The sequence below is a fragment of the Chiloscyllium punctatum genome, chromosome 9 (genome assembly GCF_047496795.1).
Source record: "Chiloscyllium punctatum isolate Juve2018m chromosome 9, sChiPun1.3, whole genome shotgun sequence".
In the NCBI taxonomy this organism is placed as follows: domain Eukaryota; kingdom Metazoa; phylum Chordata; class Chondrichthyes; order Orectolobiformes; family Hemiscylliidae; genus Chiloscyllium; species Chiloscyllium punctatum.
This window is the reverse complement of record NC_092747.1, coordinates 29,062,741-29,088,914: the sequence shown is the minus strand read 5'-3', so window position 1 is coordinate 29,088,914 and position 26,174 is coordinate 29,062,741. Positions and strand designations below refer to the sequence as shown.

General features: G+C 40.0%; 1 protein-coding gene across 2 annotated transcripts in view; it reads right to left on the bottom strand.

The window, feature by feature from the left end:
- Positions 1 to 243: 243 nt before the first annotated feature.
- vps36 (vacuolar protein sorting 36 homolog) overlaps positions 244 to 26,174 on the bottom strand; it is a 58,889-nt gene continuing 32,958 nt past the window's right edge. Inside the window, exons 7-14 of one of the 2 annotated variants that reach the window (XM_072577138.1) lie at positions 25,480 to 25,512; positions 23,651 to 23,728; positions 21,750 to 21,884; positions 11,277 to 11,342; positions 10,073 to 10,137; positions 8,905 to 8,989; positions 2,646 to 2,722; positions 244 to 2,565 (exon numbers count right to left, since the gene is read on the bottom strand). In XM_072577138.1, the coding sequence (XP_072433239.1) occupies positions 2,472 to 2,565; positions 2,646 to 2,722; positions 8,905 to 8,989; positions 10,073 to 10,137; positions 11,277 to 11,342; positions 21,750 to 21,884; positions 23,651 to 23,728; positions 25,480 to 25,512 (633 nt within the window). In that variant the 3' untranslated portion in view covers positions 244 to 2,471. The remainder of the gene's footprint in view (positions 2,566 to 2,645; positions 2,723 to 8,904; positions 8,990 to 10,072; positions 10,138 to 11,276; positions 11,343 to 21,749; positions 21,885 to 23,650; positions 23,729 to 25,479; positions 25,513 to 26,174) is intronic. The other variant, XM_072577139.1, reaches the window with a different exon arrangement.

Sequence of the window (26,174 nt, the reverse complement as noted above, 5' to 3'; positions counted from 1 at the left end):
AATTTGTTTTGCTTGTGCAAATTTTTGCTTCTCTTTAATTCTTTAATAACTTAGCTTCTTATGAAAGGACCAATGTAAGTAGATTTAATAGTTTTAATCTGTGACTATTACTTAAAATAAAACTGCAAGCAAGATTTTTATAAATGCTGCCTATATCTCCACATTTGGTGGCATGTACCAGTGTGAAAGATGCTTAGAGTACAGAGTAATTGTATCAGTTTTTATTTGATTATTGATGTAATTTTCTGGGTGGACTTGAGCTCTGATCTTTAATGCTTCAGTTGGGAATTCCCCCAGACAAGAATTTTTAAAAATGCAGAATTAACACGCAAACAAGAAAAAGGAGGTAAATGTTCATTTTTATTTTATGTTTCTAAGGTATCCCTCCCCTCTCTCCCAATCACTATTCTGTCAATTTTAGTCATCCCTCCCCCCCACTAGAACATAATAAATGTTTATCACTAAAACAGATACATCCAAATTGCTGCACATAACATCAGTTTTTCTGCAATAAATATAATGCAAGACAATAATCTGGGAGTGTAAGAGGATATCATTTATATAACAGGTTCAAATTTGAGTTCATACTGCACATGGTGGCAAAGTCAGAGAGAAGCACATACAAATTTCCCAATGTCACTGTTCACTTGGTTGGGAAAATCATGGACAGCATAACCCCTAATTTCCTTTCCGCCATGCAAGCAGGCAAGACCCTCTGCTAATAGCACACTTTCATAAAATAACCCTACTTCAGTAAGTAGAGTTAATCAAATTTAACTAAGATGATTTAGTATGTTTCAGGGAAACTCATCAGCTACTTGTAAGGTTTAAACCCATGTCCCATTAATTAGGATATATCTCAAGTTCACAAATAAAACATCTTCCAAATATTTAGGCCTACAAAATTGAAACAGTGAAAAAAAATCCAATTAAAAAAAACAGCATTTCCTGAGTTTTGAGGACTCATTGCAAGCTCTCAGTGGTGGAGGTGGGATTACAAGTGAGCATAAGGTTGCAAGTTAAATATGTCTGTCTTAGTCTATCATGCGTGATGTAGTAATCCTACTCTAATTGGGCTATCAATTTTATAAATTTTATGTACCGATCCTCTTGAAGCCCACCTTAGTTGGCCACACCCACATGTCTAGCCTTTGGCTCAAATAACTTGCTGGCCCATCTCCATATGGCATTTTGAATTTTGTTTCTAATCATTAGTTAAATAGTACAGGAACAATATCAAATCCACAACGTCCTAATCAGGCAACCAGTAATTTCAAATGAGGCACCAAACAATTACAAATTAGATAGTGAGTCATTGAGATATCATAACTAACCAATCGGAAACTGACCAAAGAATATTTTGTTCTTGTGGTCATTCCATCTTTTACATCCATAGCCTACCAAATCGAATGCTTAATTCACATGTTCTAGAGCTACAACCAAATTACACATGGTTTTTAATTGACATTGACACAGGATTTTGGAAATTCAACAGATCCTTTGCTGTATCTAAACCTCTCTTTGACAGAATCCAGACCACATTTTATTTCTGTATCTGTTCCCCTTTCTTCCGCCATTCCCTCCCAGGCCCCAGTGCTTTAGCTTGACTTAACTACTGCATAGCATTTCCTTTTTGTCTTGTGTCATTTCATTTCTTTGATTATGAATATCTGAAACATTTCTCCCATAGTCTTCCAATTGATTCTGCCAACGCAGTGGGTTTTTTTTTCTGACTGTTTCTTGACCTTCACTTTATTACATGTTCTAAAAAGTACAACATTGAAAGCAGCGGCAAAATAAAACACAACTAAGAGGGAAATGCATCACTAGATGAAGAGCAAAAAACAACAAACAGATGGAGAAAACCAAAACTAAACAAGTCAGAATTAAACAACTCAAAATATAAATCTGAAAGAAATGTGAAAACAGTGAAGGCAAAATAGTACTTTAGTGATGATTGAGAACTGAAAAATATCTAAAAATATTGTCACAGTGGATTTTGGATATAATAAAATTGAAGCAACCCTTGACACATGTTACTGTTGGAACCTGAAAAAAGGTTCCATTATCATAACACCATCATTGACAAAAATGATTATATCTCAAGCTAAGAATTCAAAGTTGAGGAGATTTTAGACTACAGATTTTAATTCAGTTCCTTTAGTGTGCTTTCATCAGGTTTAAATCCAGAAGTAATCCAGTTGTTCAATGTGACAAAATAATTAAATTCTATTCAACTCAAATAGTTCAGCCCAGGGCTTTTGCTTAAGCCCTGAACACTCGTGTAGTGGTGCTCTGATCTCCTTTTCATTATCATGGGTGGAATCTTTCTACCATACACTTGCTGTGAAGCCTGAATTTTAATGCACAACATCCTGCAGTTAATGGTCATCCAGTAATTCTGTGATACATCACACACAACTTAGTCATTGTGCTCCAAAGAAAGCAAACAGATTTTCACAGGTGAATTTTCAGTCTTGCGTCAGAAACAAATTTGGGTAAAATCGCAAGCTTTCTACAGAGTCATCACGACACAGGTGGCCAACCTTCTCTGCTAGTAGCAGCCTGGGTGGAAAAAAACAATAAATGTGTGTAATAATGCTTGGTAAAATGCTCAATTGTATGATTCTATCATAATTACTTACCTTTCTTTGGCCAGAAGTACGGAAATTCCCACGAGTTTAGCATACTCTTCAGAACTAACAAAACCTTTTTCTGATACCTGTGTACAGAAAGAAAAGAAAAATATCTATGGATTTGATAGACAACTCGCTGGCTGGGTAGTATAAACACAGCCTGAAAACTTATACTCTGGTGGTTTAGTGAACGTGCTGTGCGTGCAGCACAGACAGTTCTCAATATACGAACATGAGAAATAGATGCAGGTGTGGGTCATTTCACCCTTTCAGCTTGTCTTAACATTTTATCAGATCATCTCATAGCTCTCAACTCCCCAGTCAAAAATCTATCTACCTCTTCTTTAAATGCTTTCAGATATCTTGTCTCCACAAGGCTCTGGGGTAGAGAATTCCAGACATTCGCCTTCCTTGGGGAGAAGAAATTCCTTTGCATCTCAATTTTAAATGATAGTTCCTTTATTCTCTAATTAAATCCCTTAGTTTGAGATTCTACCACTGATGGAATAATCTTCTCAATAATCTAATCTGTAAGCCCGCTCAGAATTTTGTATGTTTTAGGAAGCTCTCTCCTCACTTTAATGTATAAAGGCATAAGCTGTTTAAGTGTACTTGATAAGTCAATCCCTTCACCCCTTGAATCAGCCCAATGCTTCTCCTTTGAATGGTCCCCATTTTGCAGTACATCCCTTCATAAGTATGGGGACCAAAACTGTACAAAGTACTAGAGCTGCAGCCTCACCAATCCCTGTACTGTTATAACAAGACTTCCTTGTTTCCAAAGTCAAGATTAGAGTGGTGCTGGAAAAGCAGAGCAGGTCAGGCAACATCCGAGGAGCAGGAAAATTGATGTTTCGGGCAGGAGCCCTTCATCAGGAATCCTTGTTCACCCACCCACCTTGCAATAAAAGCTACAAATTCCATTTCTCTTCTGAATTGCTTGCTGGACCTGCATGGTAGGTTTTTGTGCTTCATGCACAAGAACAACTAGATTATTCTGTGCCATTTTGTTCTGGAGTGTATCTCTATTTACATAATAGACAAACTTTTGATTCTTCCGACCAAAGTGCATGGTCGCACACTTTCCTACATTAATCTCCATCTACCAAGTATTTGCCCACTCATTCAACTTATATAATATCCCCTTGCAGATTCTTCATATGTCCTTAGCATAACATGCTCTCCCATCTGCTTTGTATCATCAGTAAATCTGGATACATTACGCACTGCCATTTCCTCCAAGTCATTGATATAAATAGTAAACAATTGAGACCCTAAGATTGATCCTTGTGACACTCCACAAGTTATACATTTCCAACCTAAGAATGATACATAATCTTGACTCCATCTTTTGTATTAACCAATTGCCAATCTACGCTATTAAATTATCCCCAAGACCATAAGCTCCAATCTTGTGCAATAAGCTTTTAATGGCATCTTATCGAATGTATTGAGGAAATCCAAACACATTACACTACTGGATCCCCTTTATCAGCTCTGCATGTTTTATTATCAAAGAACTCCAGTAAATTTGCCAAATATGATTATCCTGGCACAAAACTATATTGCCTCTGTTTGACAGAGTTAAGCTTTTCTGAATCCCCACAATCTTCCCTTAAAAATGGACACTAGCATATTTCTCAATTTCAGACAGTAAGCTAACTGATATTTAATTTCTTGCTTTCTGTCACCTCCCTTCTTGAACAGTGGTATCTCATTAGCAGTTCACCAACCCACTGGAAGCCCTCCCAGAATCCACAAAGTTCTGAAATATTTCCACCCTCTGTCTCTGCAACCACGTCCTGCATGCCATCAGCCCTAGCAACCCTGTTCTCCTTCAGTCCCATTAGTTTGTCAAATACTTTGTCCTTTGTGATAGAGACTTCTATTAGACCTTTCCTCCCTGCTGATGTTACCTTTGGGATATTTAGTGTCCTCTACCTTAAGAGCTGATGTAATTATTGGTTTAAATTATCTACCATTTTCTTGCACCCCATCATCAATTCCCAGTTATGTTCTCCAAACATCCACTTTCTTTATCTACACTGTTTTTATGTATCTGTAAAAGCTCTTGCTGCTTATTTATATATTGCTTGCCAATTTATTTTCATAATAAAGTTTCTCTCTATTAGTATTTTTCTCATCTGCTGCTGTTTTTGAAAAAAAATTCAGAGTCCGCTGGCATCCCACTAGTTTTTGCTGCTTTCTATGCCTTAGTTTTTGACTGGATATTCTCCTTGACCACTTTTGGACACCACAGGTAGCTCATCCTCCTTTTTTTTGATCCGAATAATTTTTTTGCTGAGCGTTATGAAGTACCTACTTAAATATCTGCCAATCCTCATCCACTGACATACCCCTCAGTTTATTTTCCCAGCCTGGTTTAGACAACTCTTTATACTTCTGTAATTGCCTCTACTTAAGCTGAAGACATAGGTTAGGACCCAAGTTGCTCTTCCTCAAGGTGAATTTCTAATTTTGTAATCATCTAGATGATTCTTAACGAGATCGTATTAAATATACCTAACTACACATTAGTAGATCTAAAATAGTCTGTTCTTATGTAGGTTCCGCAATGTATTGCTCTAAGAAACGGTCCTTGCTGCACTCTACAAAACTGTCTTGCATTTTACCTTTGCCAATTTGATTTGTCCAGTCAAAATGCACATATAGAAATCACACATGATAGCTGCCCTGCCCTTCTTACATGCCACCATTATTCTACCATCTATACTCTGTCCTACAGAAAGACAACTCTTTGGGGGCCGATAGGCAACTTTCACCTGTAACTTTTTTCCCTTCCTATTCTTGATTTCCACCCAAACTGATAAGAATAAATATTAAGCTAAAGAAGAAAAAGTGCACTTATGACAGCTGCCAGGTTGTAAACACAATTGAGAACCAAGCTGAATATAGAAGGTGCTACCTTTATTATTTAGCCACTGCTTTTCCTGTCACCTTTGGTTTCAATCCGTTTGATTCATATCTGTTCTAGTGCCATTGAAATTGGCTGTTTGCCAGTTGATTATTCTTATCTTGGATTGATTAATGTCATTTATCACCATCATCCTAAACCTTATGGCACAATGATCATTGTCCCCTCAATCTGAATAAGAGTCACTGGACTTGAAACGTTGACTCTGCTTTCTCTCCACAGATGCCACCGGACCTGCTGAATGTCTCCAACAATTTCTGTTTTTGTTTCAGACCTTCAGAGTCCCCAGGTCTTTGTTTTATTTTATATGACTATCCTCCAGATATTCCCCCAATGACACTTTATCTACTTGGACCACCTCGTACCCAAAATTCAGGTCTAGTGACTCGTACTGGACATGTACTGCTACAAGGAATTCTCATGAACACAATCTATGAACACCTTCTTCTCGCTGAACCTTACACTAGCACTACCCCGAGTTATGCACTTTGGTATGAAGAATAGAAGAGCTAAATATTGTTTAAAGGGAGAAAGACTGCAGAAAGCTATAGGTCAGAGAGATTTGGAGGTCAAAAGGTGATGCACAAAAAGCTGACATCCAAGTTCAGCAGGCCATAGACAAGGTAGCTTATCTCTAGCTTATCTCTCCACGCTTCAGGCTCACTGCCTTTATTCCTGATGAAGGGCTTTTGCCCGAAACGTCGATTTCGAAGCTCCTTGGATGCTGCCTGAATTGCTGTGCTCTTCCAGCACCACTAATCCAGAATCTGGTTTTCAGCATCTGCAGTCATTGTTTTTACCTCATAGGCAAGGTAAATGGAATGTTGGTTTTACTTAAACTATAAGAGGCACTGGTCAGACCACAGATGAACACTGTGAACAATTCTCGTCCCCTTATCTCCAGAAAGATATACTGGCATTGGAGGCAGTCCAGGGAAGTTTCACTAGATTCATCCCAGCTATGGAGGGATTGTGTACTAAGGTCAGACTGAGTAGCTCGGGCACGGTGACTCAGTGGTTAGCGTTGCTGCCTCATGGCGCCAGGGATCCGGGTTTGATTCCAGCCTTGGGCGACTGTCTGTTTGGAGTTTGCACATTCTCCCCACAATTCAAAGATGTACAGGTTAGGTGAACTGGCCATGCTAAATTACCCATAGTGTTCAGGGATGTATAGGTTAGGTGCATCAGTCATGGGCAGATATAGGATACGGGAATGGGTCTGGGTGAGTTACTCTTCAGAGGGTCAGTGTGAACTTGTTGAGCTGAAGGGCCTGTTTCCACACCGTAGTGATTCAATGATTCTATGAATTCCTTAATTTAGGAGAATGAGAGGAGACCTTACTGAAATATAAAAGAATCTTAGGGAACTTGAGAGGGTAAATGTGGAGAGACTGTTTCCTTCTGTGGAAGCACCTAGAACCAGATGCCATTACTTTAAGAGTAAGATGTCAGCCATTGAACACATTTTCTCTCAGAAGGTAATGAATCTGTGGAACTCTACCTCAGTGGGTTGTCTAGACTGCATTGTTAAGTTATTCAAGGTTGAGATTAACAGTAAGGGAATCAAGGATTATGGGGAAATGAAGTGAGGTTGAGAATTATCAGGGAGACACGATCTGACTGGTAAGCAGAGCGCGCTCAATGGGCCGAATAGCTTACATCTGCTCCAATAGCTCATGGTCAAAGTTTCCAGTATTGACCATGTCAGGGGAGAACATACACAAAAACAAACATTTCCACTAGAAAGGAGCAACTGTAAATAACATGTTACCTTCACATTTTACCTGTTACTTCTCGGGGGGGGGGCGGGGCGCAACTGATCTTGTGCAATTTTGCATGCTCACCTTTCAAGGTAGGGTCAGACATGTAGCATAGAAGGCTTATAACATGAAGAAATACACTTTAAAAACCTGGTGCTCTATAAATTTTTGGCAGATAGAAATTTGGCTTAGATAATGGGAGTACATGCCCGTATCATATACTCAACATCCAGTATTCAGCTCCATTGCCGTCAGTAGAACTCAATATTGTACCCTGTGTCCAAATGTACAGCAAACCGAATTATTGCCAATTTTTAAAATACCATCTGAGGCAAACGCTTAAAGCCCTGCATATAGGTTCAGACCAACACTATCTCTCATGCATTTTAGTGACATTACTGTGATTAATATAGGGAGGGGTAGAAGGATTCTTTTCTGAATGGAGGGCTGTGACTAATGGCGTTCCACAGAGATCAGTGCTGGGATCTGTTGATCATAATCTACATAAATGATTTGAGGAAAACATAGCTGGTCTAATTAGTAAGTTTGCAGATGATACAAAGATTGGTGGAGTTGTCAGCTGATACAACATGGTATAGATCAGTTGGAGGCACGGGCAGAAAAAATGGCACACAGAGTTTAATCCGGACAAATATGAGGTGATGCATTTTGAAAGGTCAAATACAGTGGAAATTATACAATGAATGGCGCAATCCTTAGGAGTGTTGATATGCAGAGGGATCTGGGTGTTCAGGTCCACAGATCACTGAAGATGGCAGCGTGGGTAGATAAGGTAGTTAAAAAAGGCCTATAGCATGCTTGCTTTCATTGGTAGGGGTATTGAGTATAAGGATAGACAAGTTATGCTGCAATTTTACAGAAGTTTAGTTAGGCCATACTTGGAATTTTGTGTACAATTCTGATCACCACACTACCAGAAGGTTGAGAATGCTTTGGAGAGGATACAGAAAAGATTTACCAGGATGTTGCTTGGTATGGGGGAGTTTAGCTATGAAGAAGGGTTGGATAGACTGGGTTTGTTTGCACTGGAACACAGGAAGTTGAGGAGAAGCCTGATAGAAGTTTATAAGATTGCAAATGGCATTGGAAGAGTGGAAAGTACGAGCCTTTCTCCCAGGGTGGAGGAGTCAATTACTAGGCGACACAGCATAAGATTTGGTGGGGGGCGGTTAGTTTAAAAGAGATGAGCGAGGCAACTTTTTCACACAAAGGACCTGGAACACATTTCCAGAGGAGGTGGTGGTAGCAAACACAATAGCAGTATTCAAGAAGCACCAACAAATACATGAATAGGAAGGGAATAGAGGGATACGGTTCCTGTAAGTGAAGAAAGCTTTAGTATGGAAGGGCAAGATGTGAGGGTGTGTGCTTGGAGGGCTGTTTCTGTGCTGTAATGTTCTGTGTTCTTTTATTATATGGCACAATTCATGTAATTAGTTTGGTTTCATGCAATTGTTCATTTCTCAACAGATTACTGCCCAGTTACCTTGTAGTTAATTACCGAGACTATTCAAATATTACTTTGTTGATCGTTAAAAGGAAAATTTCTTACTGTCTCCACAGCTGAAGCAATCATTTCATCCTCACTGTGCGACTGTAGCTGAACTACCATCACTCCACTATCAAAGATACGTAATCTGCAGGAAAAATAAAATTAACTCTATTAACTGAAACATACTTTTGCATTTAGAAATGATTACAAATCACGATGTTTGCCATATAATTCGTAAAAATAAATAAACTCTACAGCTACTTACCATACCAACTATTCATTACCAACCCATTGACCATTTTGTTCCTCCTTAGGAGTCTGTGAATGTTTGCTTCCATGAGCCCTCACTCAAGCTGTGCAAGACTCACCAGTGTCAACAAACTATTCTATTACAAAACTTATTTTAACAAACATCCAGATAGAGTTTTTGTATAGCGAGTAGAAGTAAGAACATCTTTTTCATTCTGCTTCCATCTGCAATCCACCATCACTTTACCCCATTTGCAACAAACCCCATCATCCCTTCGACTTTGAAACTGATGATGACTGCATTGTTGTTACTGCTTCTTGTTCTTATCCCAAATCAGAGAATAGCACCAAACTTTGTTCCCAGTTTCCACCCCTCCCTTGACATTACCATCAATTTCCAACGTTCCTTTTTCAACCTACCTCCATTTCCGGGAATAGGCTGTCAAGAAATATGTATTAACCTACCAAGTTCCTCGATAATACTTTTTCCTCAACCCACCACCTGTGAGAACGCTACTCTGTCGCACCTGGTCTGATGAGGACATTTTCTATCCCAATGTTTCCTCAACCATGGTCTGCTCCTAATTGTGGCATTTCTGCCATTACCTTTTTCAATCCCCACAAGATTTAAAAGTATTTGCTGCCAATAATTTTCATTTTTCAGCAGTGTGAAATTATTACAATGATCTACAGTACAAGAACAGAATGCTTATGTTGTTTCAATCACTTTCCAATAGATTTATAAAAGTGTCCCTAGTGAATTCCACTGTTCAAAAAGCAGTCCCTATTTCAAAATAATACTTTATGCAGGAGCTGTGACAGAAAACAGTATGCAAAATATGTATGTGAGAAATCATGTTCACTCAATTTGACGTCCATTGCAAGAATCAGAAAACTTGTTATAAAATTAGAAACCATATATTCCTCCAAACAACATTATAACATGGTGAGCTAAGATAAATCTTGTTTGCCTACTCACCTCATTGGTAGATTCAGGGCCTCAAACATTTTGCAAGCATTCACTAAATCTTCCGGTGAGAGAAGCTGTTAGAAAAGAAAAGTTTTTCTGTAAATTAATTACTACAAATAGTGAAGACTGATTTAAAAAAAGGATAATAAACACCTCTGCATTTCATTTTCTTTGAGGTAGACAGAAAAATCAAAACACAAAATAAGTGCAAATTTTGAACTCAGAAAATAGTCACTGATGTTTGAATAATTTAAATTGGCACTTTATATTCCTGGTTCGAACAGTTTTCCTATTTAATTAACCAAGTACAGTACAAACCTACACCGACTTCCTCCAGATGGTGGAAGTTCCACACGATGTCTTTTACAATTTAAACACACTGTCAGCTGACCAAGTACAAGAGTAGTGTAGAGAAATGAAACTATGTCTGCCATCAAATCATCAGATTAGAATATCCCTCTTAATACCAGTCCTCACTGAAGCAAAAGCAAAATACTGAAATTGCTGGAAGTCTGAAATACAAACAGTGCTAGAACTACTCAGCAGATCAGGCAGCATCTGCAAATAGATGAACAAAGCTAATGATTCAAGTTGATGACTTTCAACAGAATTTTTTTTAAAAAGCATAAAAACAAACAGTAAGCAGTGCAATTGGGTCGATGCTAAGAGAGTAAATGAGGAATTTAAAGTAGATAAACAGATTCCTGTTGAGCACAACGTCTTTCTTGTTTTCAGATTACCAGTGATTTGCTTTCTATTGGTGTTGAATTCATTGCCATTTATCTTCAAGAAATGCACACTGCTCTTCCTTCCAAAGGGAGTTCTGCTTCGTTCTTACCTTGTCCACTTCATTGCTTTTCACATCCTTACTCATATTTGCTGTCCTGACTTCCATCCTATCTTAGACCTCTTCTTTTGTCTTTCGCATTTTCCCTGCCTCTGTACTTACCTAATACCTATTGCATATTTAACCAGTTCTGACAAAAAGCCATTGACCTGAAACCTTTATTCTTTCTCTCTCTCTCTCCAGTCATTTGCCACACTTCAGGCCCATAAATGCACTTAAAACAGCCCCAGAAGGACCGAAGGTCTGCAATCAATTTACTGTGAATATTAATACTCATGCTAAAATCAGTTTTAATCTGTTCCCTTTACACTGAGAAGTTTAATTTGATCTTAGAACATTAGAAAGTTATCAACTGTTCACCATTACCTCCATCCCTCGAGCTCGATTTGTCAAGCAATAAACCTCCGTCAGCGCCATCATTCCACCTTGTTCCTGTCAAAATTTAAGCATTGTTTAACAATATTTTAATGCAAAAACCATGCCTGTCAACATTTTTCTCTTGACAAAATGCTTCAAAGTGTCTCTTGTTTTTAAACTATTTCGACATAGGTCTTTTTGATTAGACAATATTATTTTTCATAATACTAGTAGGTATTGCACGATTCTCAGTGAATGGTAGGAAATAACAAAGAACCATTATACAACAATAAAACTATTTCCTTGTCACCAACTCGGAATTTTTCTAAAGCCTTATGTCTTTTGAAATCTTGAGGTCAACTTTCTGCAAACAGGCAAAATGTTTGGCAAATTAGAGGACGATGCTTTCTCATTAGATTGGCAGAATTGAAGAAATCTTTGGCTCTACTCCAAGCATATCAAAAATAAGACAGGCCGGTTGTATCCCTGCTTCTGAGCCAGTAGGTATGGGTTCAAGTCCCATCTGCCCCACAGATGTGTCACAACCTGTCTGGACAGGCTGACTGAAATACAGTAATCTGTAAAAACTAACAGGGTATAACGGGTTTTTTTTAAAGTACGACACTTTTTTTTCAAACCAGTGTTTGAACAAGTACGAGAGACTGTGAACTGTGACCTCAGTACGTGATACATAAATCCTGTTGGCCTGAATTTGTTGATGATCCCATTGAATTTTAAGCCAGAAAACCATGAGAGGTAGACCATTCAGCCCACTGAGTCTGCTCTGACATTCAGTGAGATATTGGCTGATCTGATAATCCTCAACTCCTTTTTTCTGATTACAAATTTGTTGTAAAATAGAATATCTATAGTGTGGAAAGTGGCCTTTCAGCCCAGTGAAGCCACATGAACCTTCCAAACACCATCCTACCGGGACCTAGCCCCCCAACCTATCCCTGTAGTCCCACATTTACCATGGCTAACTCACCCAGCCTACACATCCCAACATGCTAGGGGGCAATTTAGCATAGCCAATTCATTTACCCTGCATACCTCTGGAAAATACAGCACCCCCCAAAGAAACCCAGGCAGATATGGGGAGAATGTGCAAACTCCACCGAGACAGTTGCACGAGACTGGAATTGAACCTGGGTCTCTGGCGCTGTGAGGCAGCAGTGCTAATCACTGAACTACTGTGCTGGTGTATCTCAGTCTTGAATATACTTAATGGCCCAGACTCGACAGTCTTTACTGCCCTCAGAAAAAAAAATCATCCTCATATCTGTCTTAAGGGTGACCCCATACTCTGATTATGCACTCTGGTCCTAGGCTCACCCACAAGGGGAGACAACCTCTCAGGGAACTTGACAGGATAGTTGCTAAGAATTTTATGTTTTAATAGAGGTCTCTTCTCATTCTCCTAATGCAATGAATACAGGCACATTCTGCACAACCTCTCCTCATTAGTAGTCATGATATGGAGATTCCAGTGTTGGACTGGGGTGTACAAAGTTAAAAATCACACAACACCAGGTTATAGTCCAACTGGTTTATCTGGAAGCACTAGTTTTCGAAGCACTGCTCCTTCATCAGGTAGCTGTGGAACGGGATCATAAGACAAAGAATTTATAGCAAAAGATTACAGTGTCATGTAATTGAAATGATATATTGAAAAAACCTAGATTGCTGTTGTCCTTCATCTTTTAGAATGGGTTGCAGGTTTCAGTTCATTAATGTGCAAATCCCAGAACTTCTTTTACGTCACATTCGCGCGATAACTTAAGGTTTTGTAAAGAAAAGTAACATCTCAGCTCAGACAATGCATTAAAGATGTGAAGGTTAGAGTCTGTCTGTATCCCAATCTTCAGTCAGACTGGTTCTACTTCCAAAGTAGGAATTTATAAAATATTACATGGATTGACTGCCTGCAGATTATGTGCTTTTTGAGCAGAGTAGAACATATCTGCAAATACAAATTCACCCCATAGACTGTGCGTGCATGAGTGCATGAGAGAGTGCGAGTGCGTGCGTGTCAATGCACATGACAGAGTGTGGACGGGGTTGTGTGTGTGTGTGCATGTAAGAGTGTGTGTATAAGAGAGAATGTATAGTGTAGTGGGGTCACCTGTAGAGTGACATGAACTCAAGATCCTGATTGAGGCCATCCTCATGAGTTCCAAACTTGGCTATCAGCCTCTGCTTGGCCACAATGTTGGTTCTTCCACATCTTGGCCACCACTATCTCAAAGTGGAGAGGATCTCCAAGAAGATTGCACATATCAACACAGACATCAAGTTTCTGCAGAAATACAAGACAAGAGGGAAGATCCTAAAAGGATTATGGATCATAAATCTACTCAAGTTGACCAACAACACAGACTATGCTGAGAGACTTTGCCGCCACACCTTTCGCAAACTCCTCAAACATCTTGTGCACCAACTGCACAGCAGGCACCATAACCTTTAAATCAAGATAGAGTCCACATACACAGCTTGCACCCAAAATACAGCAGTACAGTTACACGACACTGTCAAGCAGACAAGGCAACAGAACTATACAATGCACATGCACATCAAGAAAAGAAAATTGTGGAAACTTGGCATCACCATGAGCAGTAGCCAAGCATCCCCCCAACCCCTGCCGCCACCCAACCTCAGCACCACAGTTGAAAACGTTATCACCACAGGGAAATTGATCGTCAACTTATCGGACCATACCCTTCAACCAGAAGAGATTGAAGTTCTCAGCCGAGGGCTCAGTTTCTGCCCCACCACCAAAATGGACCACATTGTTCTTGCGGCAGACAAGGAGGAATTCATCATATGAATGGGACACTAGGACTCCTTCCAGGATGAAACTGGATTCTGGGTAATCCAAGATGGAGGACGGGAAAAATTTCTGGTTGTAACAGCTGCTCCTTTTTTTGAGGTATTTTAGGTGCTGGTGGTGATTTCCTTGAATTCCAGGAGCAGCAATTAATGTTTTATATGCTGTTGCATTGTTTTGTAACTTTGGGAAAAAAAGTCAAAAGAGCAGCACTTTTAAAAGGGAGAAGAACAGACAAAGGAAGCACATGGTGAGGACAGTGCATGGGAGAGAGAGAGAGAGAGAGAGAGAAAGAAAGAGAGAGAAAGAGAGAAAGAAAGAAGAAAAAAAGAGTGAGAGAGAGAACTGCCTTTGCTGTTTTTGAATTCATGTATCGCTGGACATCGGAGTGCGTCTGGGAAAATTAACAAACAGTGGATTTCACAACTAATCTTGGAGGAACCTGTTTGGCGAAGTTCACAACACAGAATCAGATAAGTTAATCATTGTTTCAAATCTGTCCAATAGAAAAGCTGCAGTAGTGAGTACAGTGGGGTATTTCTTGATTATAAGTTTTTGGAGATAAGTTTCTTGATTAAACTTAAAATACAAGCCATAACTATTAATTAACCTAAATTGGAAGGGGACCAATATGCTGGCAGGCAGATTTGCGAGAACTGCTCGGGAGGATTTAAACTAGTAAAGTGGGGGGGGGGGTGGGACCAGGGAGATAGTGAGGAAAGAGATCAATCTGAGACTGGTACAGTTGAGAACAGAAGTGAGTCAAACAGTCAGGGCAGGCAGAGACAAGATAGGATTAATAAATTAAACTGCATTTATTTCAATGCAAGGGGCCAAACAGGGAAGGCAGATGAACTCAGGGCATGGTTAGGAACATGGGACTGGGATATCATAGCAATTACAGAAACATGGCTCAGGGATGGGCACGTCTGGCAGGTTAAATGTTCCAGGATACAAATGCTACAGGAAGGATAGAAAGGGAGGCAAGAGAGGAGGAGGAGTGGCATTTTTGATAAGGGATAGCATTACAGCTGTGCTGAGGGAGGATATTCCCGGAAATACATCCTACATCCAAAGAAGTTATTTGGGTGGAATTGAGAAAAAAGAAAGGGATGATCACCTTATTGGGATTGTATTATAGACCCCCCCCCCCCCCCCCCCCCCCAATAGTCAGAGGGAAATTGAGAAATAAACTTGTAAGGAGATTTCAGCTATCTGTAAGAATAATAGGGTAGCTATGGTAGGGGATTTTAACTTTCCAAACATAGACTGGGACTGCCATAGTGTTAAAGGTTTAGATGGAGAGGAATTTATTAAGTGTGTACAAGACAATTTTCTGATTCAGTATGTGGATTTACCTACGAGAGAAGGTGCAAAACATGACCTACTCTTGGGAAATAAGGCAGGGCAGGTGACTGAGGTGTCAGTGGGGGAGCACTTTGGGGCCAGCGACTACAATTCTATTCATTTTAAAATAGTGATGGAAAAGGATAGACCAGATCTAAAAGTTGAAGTTCTAAATTGGAGAAAGGCCACTTTTGACGGTATGAGGCAAGAACTTTCAAAAGCTGATTGGAGGCAGATGTTTGCAGGTAAACGGACGGCTGGAAAATGGGAAGCCTTCAGAAATGAGATAACAAGAATCCAGAGAAAGTATATTCCTGTCAGGGTGAAAGGAAAGGCTGGTGAGTATAGGGAACACTGGATGACTAAGGAAATTGAGGATTTGGTTAAAAAAAAGGAAGCATATGTCAGGTATAGATAGGATAGATCGAGTGAATCTTTAGAATAGTATAAAAGAAGTAGGAGTATACTTAAGGGAAAATCAGGAGGGCAAAACGGGGACATGAGATAGCTTTGGTAAATAGAATGAAGAAGAATCCAAAGGGTTTTTACAAATACATTAAGGACAAAAGGGTAACCAGGGAGAGAGTAGGGTAACCAGGGAGAGAATAGGGCCCCTCAAAGATCAGCGAGGCTCTTTTGTGTGGAGCCTCAGAAAATGGAAAAGATACTAAATGAATATTTTGCATCAGTTTTTACTGTGGAATAGGATATGGAAGGTATAGACTGTAGGGAAATAGATGGTGACATCTTGCAAAATGTCCAGATTACAGAGGAGGAAGTGCTGGATGTCTTGAAATGGTTAAAGGTGGATAAATCCCCAGGACCTGATCAGCTGTACCCGAGAACTCTGTGGGAAGCCAGAGAAGTGATTGTTGGACCTCTTGCTGAGATATTTGTATCATCGATAGTCACAAGTAAGCTGCCAGAAGACTGGAGGTTGGCAAACGTGGTGCCACTGTTTAAGAAGGGCAGTGAAGACAAGCCAGGGAACTATAGACCGGTGAGCCTGACCTCGGTGGTGGGCAAGTTGTTGGAGGGAATCCTGAGGGACAGGATGTACATCTATTTGGAAAGGCAAGGACTGATTAGAGATAGTCAACATGGTTTTGTGCATGGGAAATCATATCTCACAAACGTGATTGAGGTTTTTGAAGAAGTAACAAAGAGGATTGATGAGGGCAGAGCAGTAGATGTGATCTGTATGGACTTCAGTAAAGTGTTCGACAAAGTTCCCCATGGGAGACTGATTAGCAAGGTTAGATCTCATGGAATACAGGGAGAACTAGCCATTTGGATACAGAACTGGCTCAAAAGGTAGAAGAAAGAGGCTGGTGGTGGAGGGTTGCTTTTCAGACTGTAGGACTGGGACCAGTGGAGGGCCACAAGGATCTGTGCTAGATCTTCTACTTTTTGTCATTTACATAAATGAATTAGATGCGAGCATAAGAGGTACAGTTAGTAAGTTTGCAGATGACACCAAAATTGGAGGTGTAGTGGACAGCGAAGAGGGTTACCTCAGATTACAACAGGATCTGGACCAGATGGGCCATTGGACTGAGAAGTGGCAGATGGAGTTTAATTCAGATAAGTGCGAGGTGCTACATTTATACACTTAATGGTAAGGTGCTAGGGAGTGTTGCTGAACAAAGAAACCTTGGAGTGCAGGTTCATAGCTCCTTGAAAGTAGAGTCACAGGTAGATAGGATAGTGAAGGCGGCATTTGGTATGCTTTCCTTTATCGGTCAGAGTATTGAGTACAGGAGTTGGGAGGTCATGTTGCGGCTGTACGGGACATTGGTTAGGCCACTGTTGGAATATTGTGTGCAATTCTGGTCTCCTTCCTATTGGAAAGATGTTGCGAAACTTGAAAGGGTTCAGAAAAGATTTACAAGTATGTTGCCAGGGTTGGAGGATTTCAGCTATAGGGAGAGGCTGAACAGGCTGGGGCTGTTTTCCCTGGAGCGTTGGAGGCTGAGGGGTGATCTTATAGAGGTTTACAAAATTATGAGGGGCATGAATAGGATAAATAGACAAAGTCTTTTCCCTGGGGTCAGGGAGTCCAGAACGAGAGGGCATAGGTTTAGGGCGAGAGGGGTAAGATATAAAAAGAGAGACCTAAGGGGCAATTTTTTCATGCAGAGAGTGGTACGTGTATGGAATGAGCTGCCTGTGGAAGTGGTGGAGGCTGGTACACTTGCAATATTTAAGAGGCATTTGGATGGGTATATGAATAAGAAGGGTTTGGAGGGATGTGGGCCAGGTGCGGGCAGGTGGGACTAGATTGGGTTGGGATATCTGGTCGGCATGGACGGGTTGGACTGAAGGGTCCGTTTCCTGCTGTACATCTTGATGACTCTGTGACTCTATGTCAACAGCGATCCCAATGAACCAACCGACAAACCGAAACAGCTATCAGAGAGATCTGAAGTGGAGCCCTGGGCTCAACATGTGCACTTAAGTGGTCAGAAAATGTGTAAATGCCACTTTCATCACCGCACCCACAAGCTAGAGCAAAATATCACCTAATTGCAATACTGTTATCAAACCAGCAGATAAAGGAGGAGCCATTGTCATTTGGAATAGAACAGATTACTGCAAGGAAGGGTACTGACAATTGCACAACCAGGAACACTACAGGCAACTACTGGCCGATCCAACCAAAAAACACACCTGCAAACTAGACACATTGATCAAGATTTTTGAGTCAGTCCTTCAGGAGTTCCCTACACACACTCATCCCACATACTTATTGCAAAGGGGAGTTCTACTACCTTCCACAGATACACAAAGCCAATACATTTGGGTGTTCCATCATATCAGGCAATGGGACTCTGTGTCAGAACCTCCCTGGCTATGTCAAGGGCATCTTGAAACCCATTGTACAGGGGACCCCCAGCTTCCATCGCGACACTACAGATTTCTTACAGAAATTCAGCACCCACAGACCAGCTGAACCAGGAACATTCCCCATCACAATGTATGTTTCTGCACTCTACACCAGCATCCCCCACTATGATGGCATCGCTGCAACAACCTCAATACTCAATACCAACAACTGCTAATCTCCGAGCACCATCCTACAACTCATCTGCTTCATCCTCAACCACAACTTTTTCATCTTTGACAACCAGTTCTTCATCCAGGCACATGGAACAGCCACGGGGACCAAATTTGCACCCCAATTATGCCAACATTTTTATGCACAAGATCAGACAAGTCTTCTTTGCTCCACAGAACCTCCAACCAACACTATGTACCAGATATAAAGACGCCATTTTCTTCCTCCGGACCCATGGCAAGGAGTCACTGAAACAACAACACAGTGACATCAACAAGTTTCATCCCACCATCAGACTTACTCTTTAGTATGTCTCACATTCTTGGACACACGCATCTCCATCAAGGACGGGCACCTCATTACCTCACTCTACCGCAAACCCATGGATAACCGCATGATGCTGCACTTCTCTAGCTTCCACCCTAAACATGTTAAAAAAAGCCATCCCCTACGGACCAGCCCTATGCATACACGAGATCTGTTCAGATGAGGAGGAATGCAACAGACATTTGAAGGTGCTCAAGTTTGCCCTCATAAGAACAGTGTACGATGCTCAACTCATTGACTGCCAGTTCCGAAGTGCCACAGCAAGAAACTGTAATGACCTCCTCAGAAGGGTACCCTTTGTTGTCCAGTACTTCCTGGGAGCAGAGAATCCAAGCCATGTTCTTTGCAGCCTGCCACACATTATCGACGAGGATGAGCACCTTGCCAAGACCTTCCCTACACCTCTACTTCTGGCCTTTAAATAACCGCCAAACCTTAAACAGACCACTGTTCACAGCAAACTGCACAGCCTTCAGGACAACATGGACCACAACACTGAACAACCCTGTTATGCTTACCATGGCAAGACACGTCAGAGTGTTAACACAGATACCATTACACATGGGAACATCACCCACTATGTATGCGATAGGTATTCATGTGACTTAGCCAATATTGTCCATCTCATATGCTGCAGGTAAGGATGCCCGAAGTATGGTATATTGGCGAGACCAAGCAGATGCTATGGCAACAGATGAATGGACACCATGCAACAATCTCCAGACAGGGATGTTCCCACCCAGTCAGAGAACACTTCAGTGGTCAGGGACATTCGGCCTTGGATCTTCAGGTGACCGTCCTCCAAGGTGGACATCGGGATACACAATAACACAGAGTGACCAAGCAGAGGCTGATAAGCCAGGTATGGAACCCATGAGGATGGCTTCAACCGGGACCGTGGATTCATGTCACACTACAGGTGACCCCACCACACTATACACTCATACTCTCAGTCCCGCTCTCTCTCATATGCACACACATACACCCCCAAACACTCATACCCACACCTTCTCACAGGCTTATACTCTCACTCACACTTTACCAAGCTTGCACACACACAAACACATACTCCCTCAGCCGCACTCACATTCACATACACACACATAAAAGTCTTTGGGGTGAATTTGTATTTGCAGATACATTCTATTTTGCTCAAAAAGCACAAAGTCTGCAGGCAGTCAATTCATGCAATATTTCAAGAATTCCTACTCTGGAAATAGAATCAGTCTAACTCAAGATTGGGATACAGAAAGACTCTAACCTCACATCTATAATGCATTGTCTGAGCAGATGCGTCACCTTTTTTTTTAAATAAAACCTCAAGTTACCTCAAGAATTTGACTTAAAAGTAGTTCTGGAATTTACATACTAATGAACAGAAATCTGCAGCCCATTCTAAAAGATGAAAGACTTAACAACAAGCCAGATTTGTTCAATATATCATTTCAGTGGCATGACACTGTAATCTTTTGATGTAGGTTCTGTGTCTTATTATCCTGTTCCACAGCTACCTGATGAAGGAGCAGTGCTCTGAAAGCTAGTGCTTCCGAATAAACTTGTTGGACTATAAACTGGTGTTGTGTGATTTTAACTTTGTCCACTCCAGTCCAACACCAACTCCTCCACATCATAGTTTTTCCAAGCTCTCCCTATTTTCCTATTCCATTCATTTAGAATAAAGGCCAACATTTATTTTCACTTCCCTATTATCTGTTGAACCTGCATGTAGCTTTTAATGATTAATACAAAAGGACTCCCAAAGCTCTTTGCTGTAACCTTCTGCAGAATTTCCCCATTTAAATAATATTTAACTCTATTTTTTCTGGCAAAGTACAAAACTTCATTCTTTCCCACATTATATACTACCTGCCACTTCTTGCTCACTTATCCAATTTGTCTATATCCCTGTGCAGACTAACTGCATCATTCACAATACTTACCTTCCCACTTATATTTGTGCCATCCTCAAATTTGGTGTCCTCCAGATTGCCATCTCTGGAAAACTTTGCTCACTCATTTAAACAGAGAAATTCCCAGTGACATATTGCACATGTGGGTATGGACATATTTCAAGGCAGTTTTGTATGGACTACACTCGACAAATTCAAAATAATACAATATTTTATGCATCTCTCTTGGATAGTTAGAAATTCTAATTGATATTAAACATGGGATACATTTATAGGCAGGGTCTTTATCAATGTCGATACATATGGCTGTGGTTATTTTCATTTGCTGAACAATTTGTTCAATTGCCTGCTTATATATTTTTTTGCTATTACCAAGTGTAACACAGAAGCATGCTTTAAACATCTGAATAGTAAAGTACCATCTGAAATATGAAACGCAGAAATTGTCTGTAAACTGTCTTAAACTACAGCTTCCAAATTCTTATAATTCGTTTTGAAGTCATGTGTAAAATATCTTATGCTTTTTCTACATTAAAGTTGCTACATTGTTGCAAGACGTTGTTATAGTGCAGCATTATCCAACAGATATTTTGAACCCACAAATATGGTGATGCACTTTTAAAAAAATATATGTTTGACTTATTGCTCATGCAATATAGGTTGAGTATGCACCAAGTGTGTTTATTTACTTAAACTCCCATCAACCTACAGCAAGCAATCAAGTAAAATAGGGATCACAAAAAGCCCTCACACTCTGCTTTTCTTCTTACTCATCTATCAACAAACTCTGGCTCAGTGTCAATTTTAACTTGTTTAATTTCTTTGGGCTGGTTCATAACAGCAATTTTAAAAAAGGTGTTATATAAATATCATGCTGTTGTTGCAATATACTGCCACCGGGTTTATAACTGCCAACACTCAGTTTCATGTCCAAATCCTCAATGTTTCCAGGAATTACGATGCAGAATATTGATCACATGGGTGGGAAAGAGCAGCTAAGGAGCATTATTTACCTCAACTGGTACTTGCAACATTTCCACCAGCTGTTTAGCCAGTTGCAAGTGGTAATGTGTTCCAGATCCATGCGTTTCTCTGGTCACTGGATTAGCTATGCCCATGCTCAGCAAATAGGACTTGAAACGGATAGTCTGTGAAACAAAAAGTACATGCATTTTAACTTTGTAACATACATAAGTCGCATTTTTTAATGATGTTTCATGGTATATGACTAGATGAAAATAACCGTACAAGCTTTTAAAAAGATAAGTTTTTTAAGAAACAAGTGTCTGTGGGGTTTAGCTGAAACAGTTAAAAGCTGAGCTAGCAAACAAATGGTTGAGTACAGTTCTTAATCTTGCCATTTCATGCCAGTCTACATTTGTTAATGGAGACAATTGGGTTTTGGTTATGAAACAGGATATTTTGTTTTTAATCAGAAATGTCATCAGGAAATTCAAGCAAACTGTGTCACCTTGCAAAACCAAGGATGACTGGTGTCTGTGAGATCAACAAATCAGGATTCCTGTGCCAAGTTGTATGTATATGTGAGTATCTTTCTGTCCACCACAATTCGAGGGCTATGCAAAAACTCTCTTCAAATACTAGATAGGGGAGATGGAATCGTAACAAGGTAAAATACACACGTAACGTGGAAGAAGCAGGCTTCATGGGTTGAATAAAATGAAAGCAAAGTGCTGTAAACATCCTTACTTGATGTAGCCTACATGTGAATCCAGGGCTCCTGACACAGAGCAAGAGAACACGAGACTGAATTGTTCTACAAACTCTTCAAGTAGTTTACCCCAATTAAGTTATAATTGAAGATGTTACTAAGGTTGGTTATTTTTAAAACTCTCCACATTTAAAAACATCAATCTCCTGTAAAGTATTGCCTTTAGATCAAAACCAAATTAGTTAAATAAATCAGGTACCCAATTGTCCAGTGCAAGCATGCGGAAATCACACACAGTTGATAAATCAAAAAGGTGCCTTCCCACTGCATGCAGTAGTTCTCCCATAATACAATAGCCAGAGATTATAAACGTGCAAGCAGAATTAACCTCCACAAAACCTTACAAAGGTTGATAGGAGTAGTTTTCCTTGCTCTAGAAACTGATCACTTGATTGCCTCTCTTTTCCTTTTGATCAAAAACCTCACTGACAACACTTGAGTGTGGTTTTAGGAGCTTGCTTTTGAATCACACATTCATCTTGTGACAATGGCAAGTCAAGTTCTCCCTGCTGCCACTCCTATTTCTGATGCTATAGCAGATTCAGTGAACCAGCGTCACACTGGACAATGAACAGACAATTGTGCAAAGTCAGATAAGACTGAAAGACAAATATGCATCAATAGTTAAGCTCCAACTGAAACAATTCAAGAGTGAGTGTGAGAGAGGGGGAGAGAGTTGAGAGAGGGAGAGAGTTGAGAGAGGGAGAGTTGAGACAGAGAATGATTAGAGGGATGTCTCACCAGCAAAGGGGGATTTAGGTCCCACTGGGGCCTTGGGTCAGGGTCAGAGATGTGTAAGTGCTCTGACAGAGGTGTACTTGGGGTGAATGAAGAATAACTACTTAGGTTCATCTAAACACTCCAAGATCTCCAATTTACATGGAAACTTTGAGTGTTCCATGCATTGGGGAATTGCCCAGCTGAATCTTACAATTATAGGCATTTCCTTCCAAGTGTGCCACAATAGGGATTCCACAGGCTTCCCATGCACAACTCCCATCCACACTGGAATAACAACCGTCTGGTCATCTGCTGTTTGTGGGTTTGGTGCAAGATATGGCTTCCACATCTGACTGTGTAACAAGTGGTTGTCTGTTGAGACCTAGGGCATTAATCAGCAATATGAAAGATGCCAATGAAGCATTCTTTATTCCTTTAAAATTAACTAAACATACTTCTTACCTCATCCTCAGAAATATCTCCTTGCTTATCTTTGATTTTGTTTGCTATTAATTTTGACAAATCAACCATCTCTTTGGCCTAAAGAAAACAAAAGGATTTACTTGTTCCATTCTGAATATATTTGCCAGTTAAAAAAATAGTTCAATTCAGAATACTGATCAGTAAGAATGAATAGTGACAAGTGCTGTACTAGATGATAAGTTGCCCATAGACTGATAATTAACAAGCTTTCTTTATTAGGTGGGATTAGAAACTACTACGAACCACAGAGATGCCTCTCTACAAAAGAAGCAAGATGTAGCCTTATAACAAACGTTTGTACTTTTATCTTCAGTTTCTTGACCTTGTCTAAACGTTTTCTTCTCCCTTACCTTCAAATCTCACACTACTTGTAACTCAAAGTGAACTGGAAATCAACAAATCCTTGGGAATGCTGTTATCAGGAACTATGCTCAAGTTGCTGATGTGTAACCATCATTCTGAAAGGTTTTGTGTCTTGTGTAGAGAATCCTAGGCTCAATAGCACCACTTTGCCAGCTAACATTTATTTCCTTTTTTTTAAGAACTTCACTTTGTATTGTAATTATTTGGGATTAGGAGGAACATATATGCATAAAACAAATCAAAGCAAGACCTGGGAGACTGCTATGACAATGAGCCTTGCAGTGTCCTCTTCTCTCATCATGAAAAAGGAAGGTGTTGAAGAACTAGTGACTACTTCTGCTGGCTGCTCAATAAAGAATTGCAAGAATGTTTTCCTACAGGTGTGACAGCATCTCTGGCAAAGCCAGTATTCATTGCCAATTCAAACTAACCACAAGAAGGTAGTAGTGACCTGCTGTCTTGAATCACCCAGTGCTGTCAGAAGGAAATGAAATTCCAGGTTTTTTAATCCAGTGACCATGAAGGTGTGGTGAAGTAATTCCAAATCAAGTTGGTACTTCATTTGGAAGGGGACATGTAAATGTGGTGTTTCCACATCTCAACTGCCCTTGTCAACCTGGATGAAGGAATGGCCTGTCAACGGAGGCTTGGAAAATTGTTACATTGCATCTTGTACATGGAACACTCTGCTACAATGCATTGCTTGTGGACAGAGTCATAAGATGGTGAATGGAGTAGCTATTAAGCAGGCTGTTTTTTCCTCGGTTGTGTTGAAAGGGGAAGTGTTGAAGACACAACACAGACTCAGGCTGTTGGGACCAGCTGCAACCAACATGTTATCTCTGCTGAACCAGCAGAGTGGGGTTTGAGAGGTGTCACAAGAATGTATGAGCATATAAGTCGCATACAAGAACTAAAAAACGTTTGTAAACTGGATTGTGATAGAATAGTTTAAAGACACTGGTTGCTGAATTATATAATCGGCACCCCCATGATTAGATCACTGCAACTGACCTAGATGTACTGTAATAGTATAACTGTAACCACATGCAATTAATCACTGGAATTCATGTACCATCTTTGCATACATGTGATTTCCCTTGCATATACTAAAAAAAACAAATCAACTTTTGAGTCTTGTCTGATCACTGTAGGCGAGGAAATTGTTTGACCTCCCACTACGGTGTTGAGTGACTTACAGGTTCAAAATCCTTTCATAATATGTTAAGCAAGGCTTCTGTTTTGCAACAGAACAGTCACCAATATATTTTTAAGAACTATGCCATACATGCTACCTCAGATGCAATCATATTATATAGTATCCATCATCAATTAATGTGGCTTTTATTTATTGCTAATTAATTTATTAAAATCCAATAATAGTCATTTTCAGTTAATGTTCAATATTGTTACAAGCTGAATAGGAAGTGTTCATGGAAGCTTACCTTTTTCATAAGCTGACTGAGATCTTCAAAAGCCTAGGAATTAAAGAGAAAAACATCTTCTGGTAGTAATCATAAATTATAAAAACTAATTAATTGTATAAAATTTCAAAGAGACATACTTAAAATTAAAATACAAATATTGAGCTAGGACCATAGTAGCCCATTCAGCCCATTGAGCCCGCTCAGCCATTCAATACAGTCATGGCTGATCATCTATTTCAATACTTCTCCACACCACTTTGCCACATGCCTTTACATCATTGATATTTCTAGATTTGTCAAGCTCTAAACTGAATACAATCATTGATTGACGTTCCATAGCCCTCTGAGTTAAAGATTTCCAAAGATTCACCATCTTCTGAGTAAACAAAAAAAATCTCAACTTGGTCCTAAGTGACCTTTCGCTCATTTTGAAATTTTGTTCCCCTGGTTCTAGACTCCCAGCTAGGGAAGCATCTACCATGTCTATCTCTAAGTATTTGTAGGGATCAATGAGATCATCCTTTGCGGAAGGTAGTTGAGGATTAAGCTGATGGAGTTGAAAGAAGGAGGACGGGACAAGGCTTGAGTGTTCTGCTGTGCCATTATTGCCTGGCTAAACTGAATGGCCTGTTTCTGTGCTTAACTAATCCATGTACATTTTATGTAATTGAATGTAAGGTCAGTATAACATATGGTGAATAGCTAAATTTGAG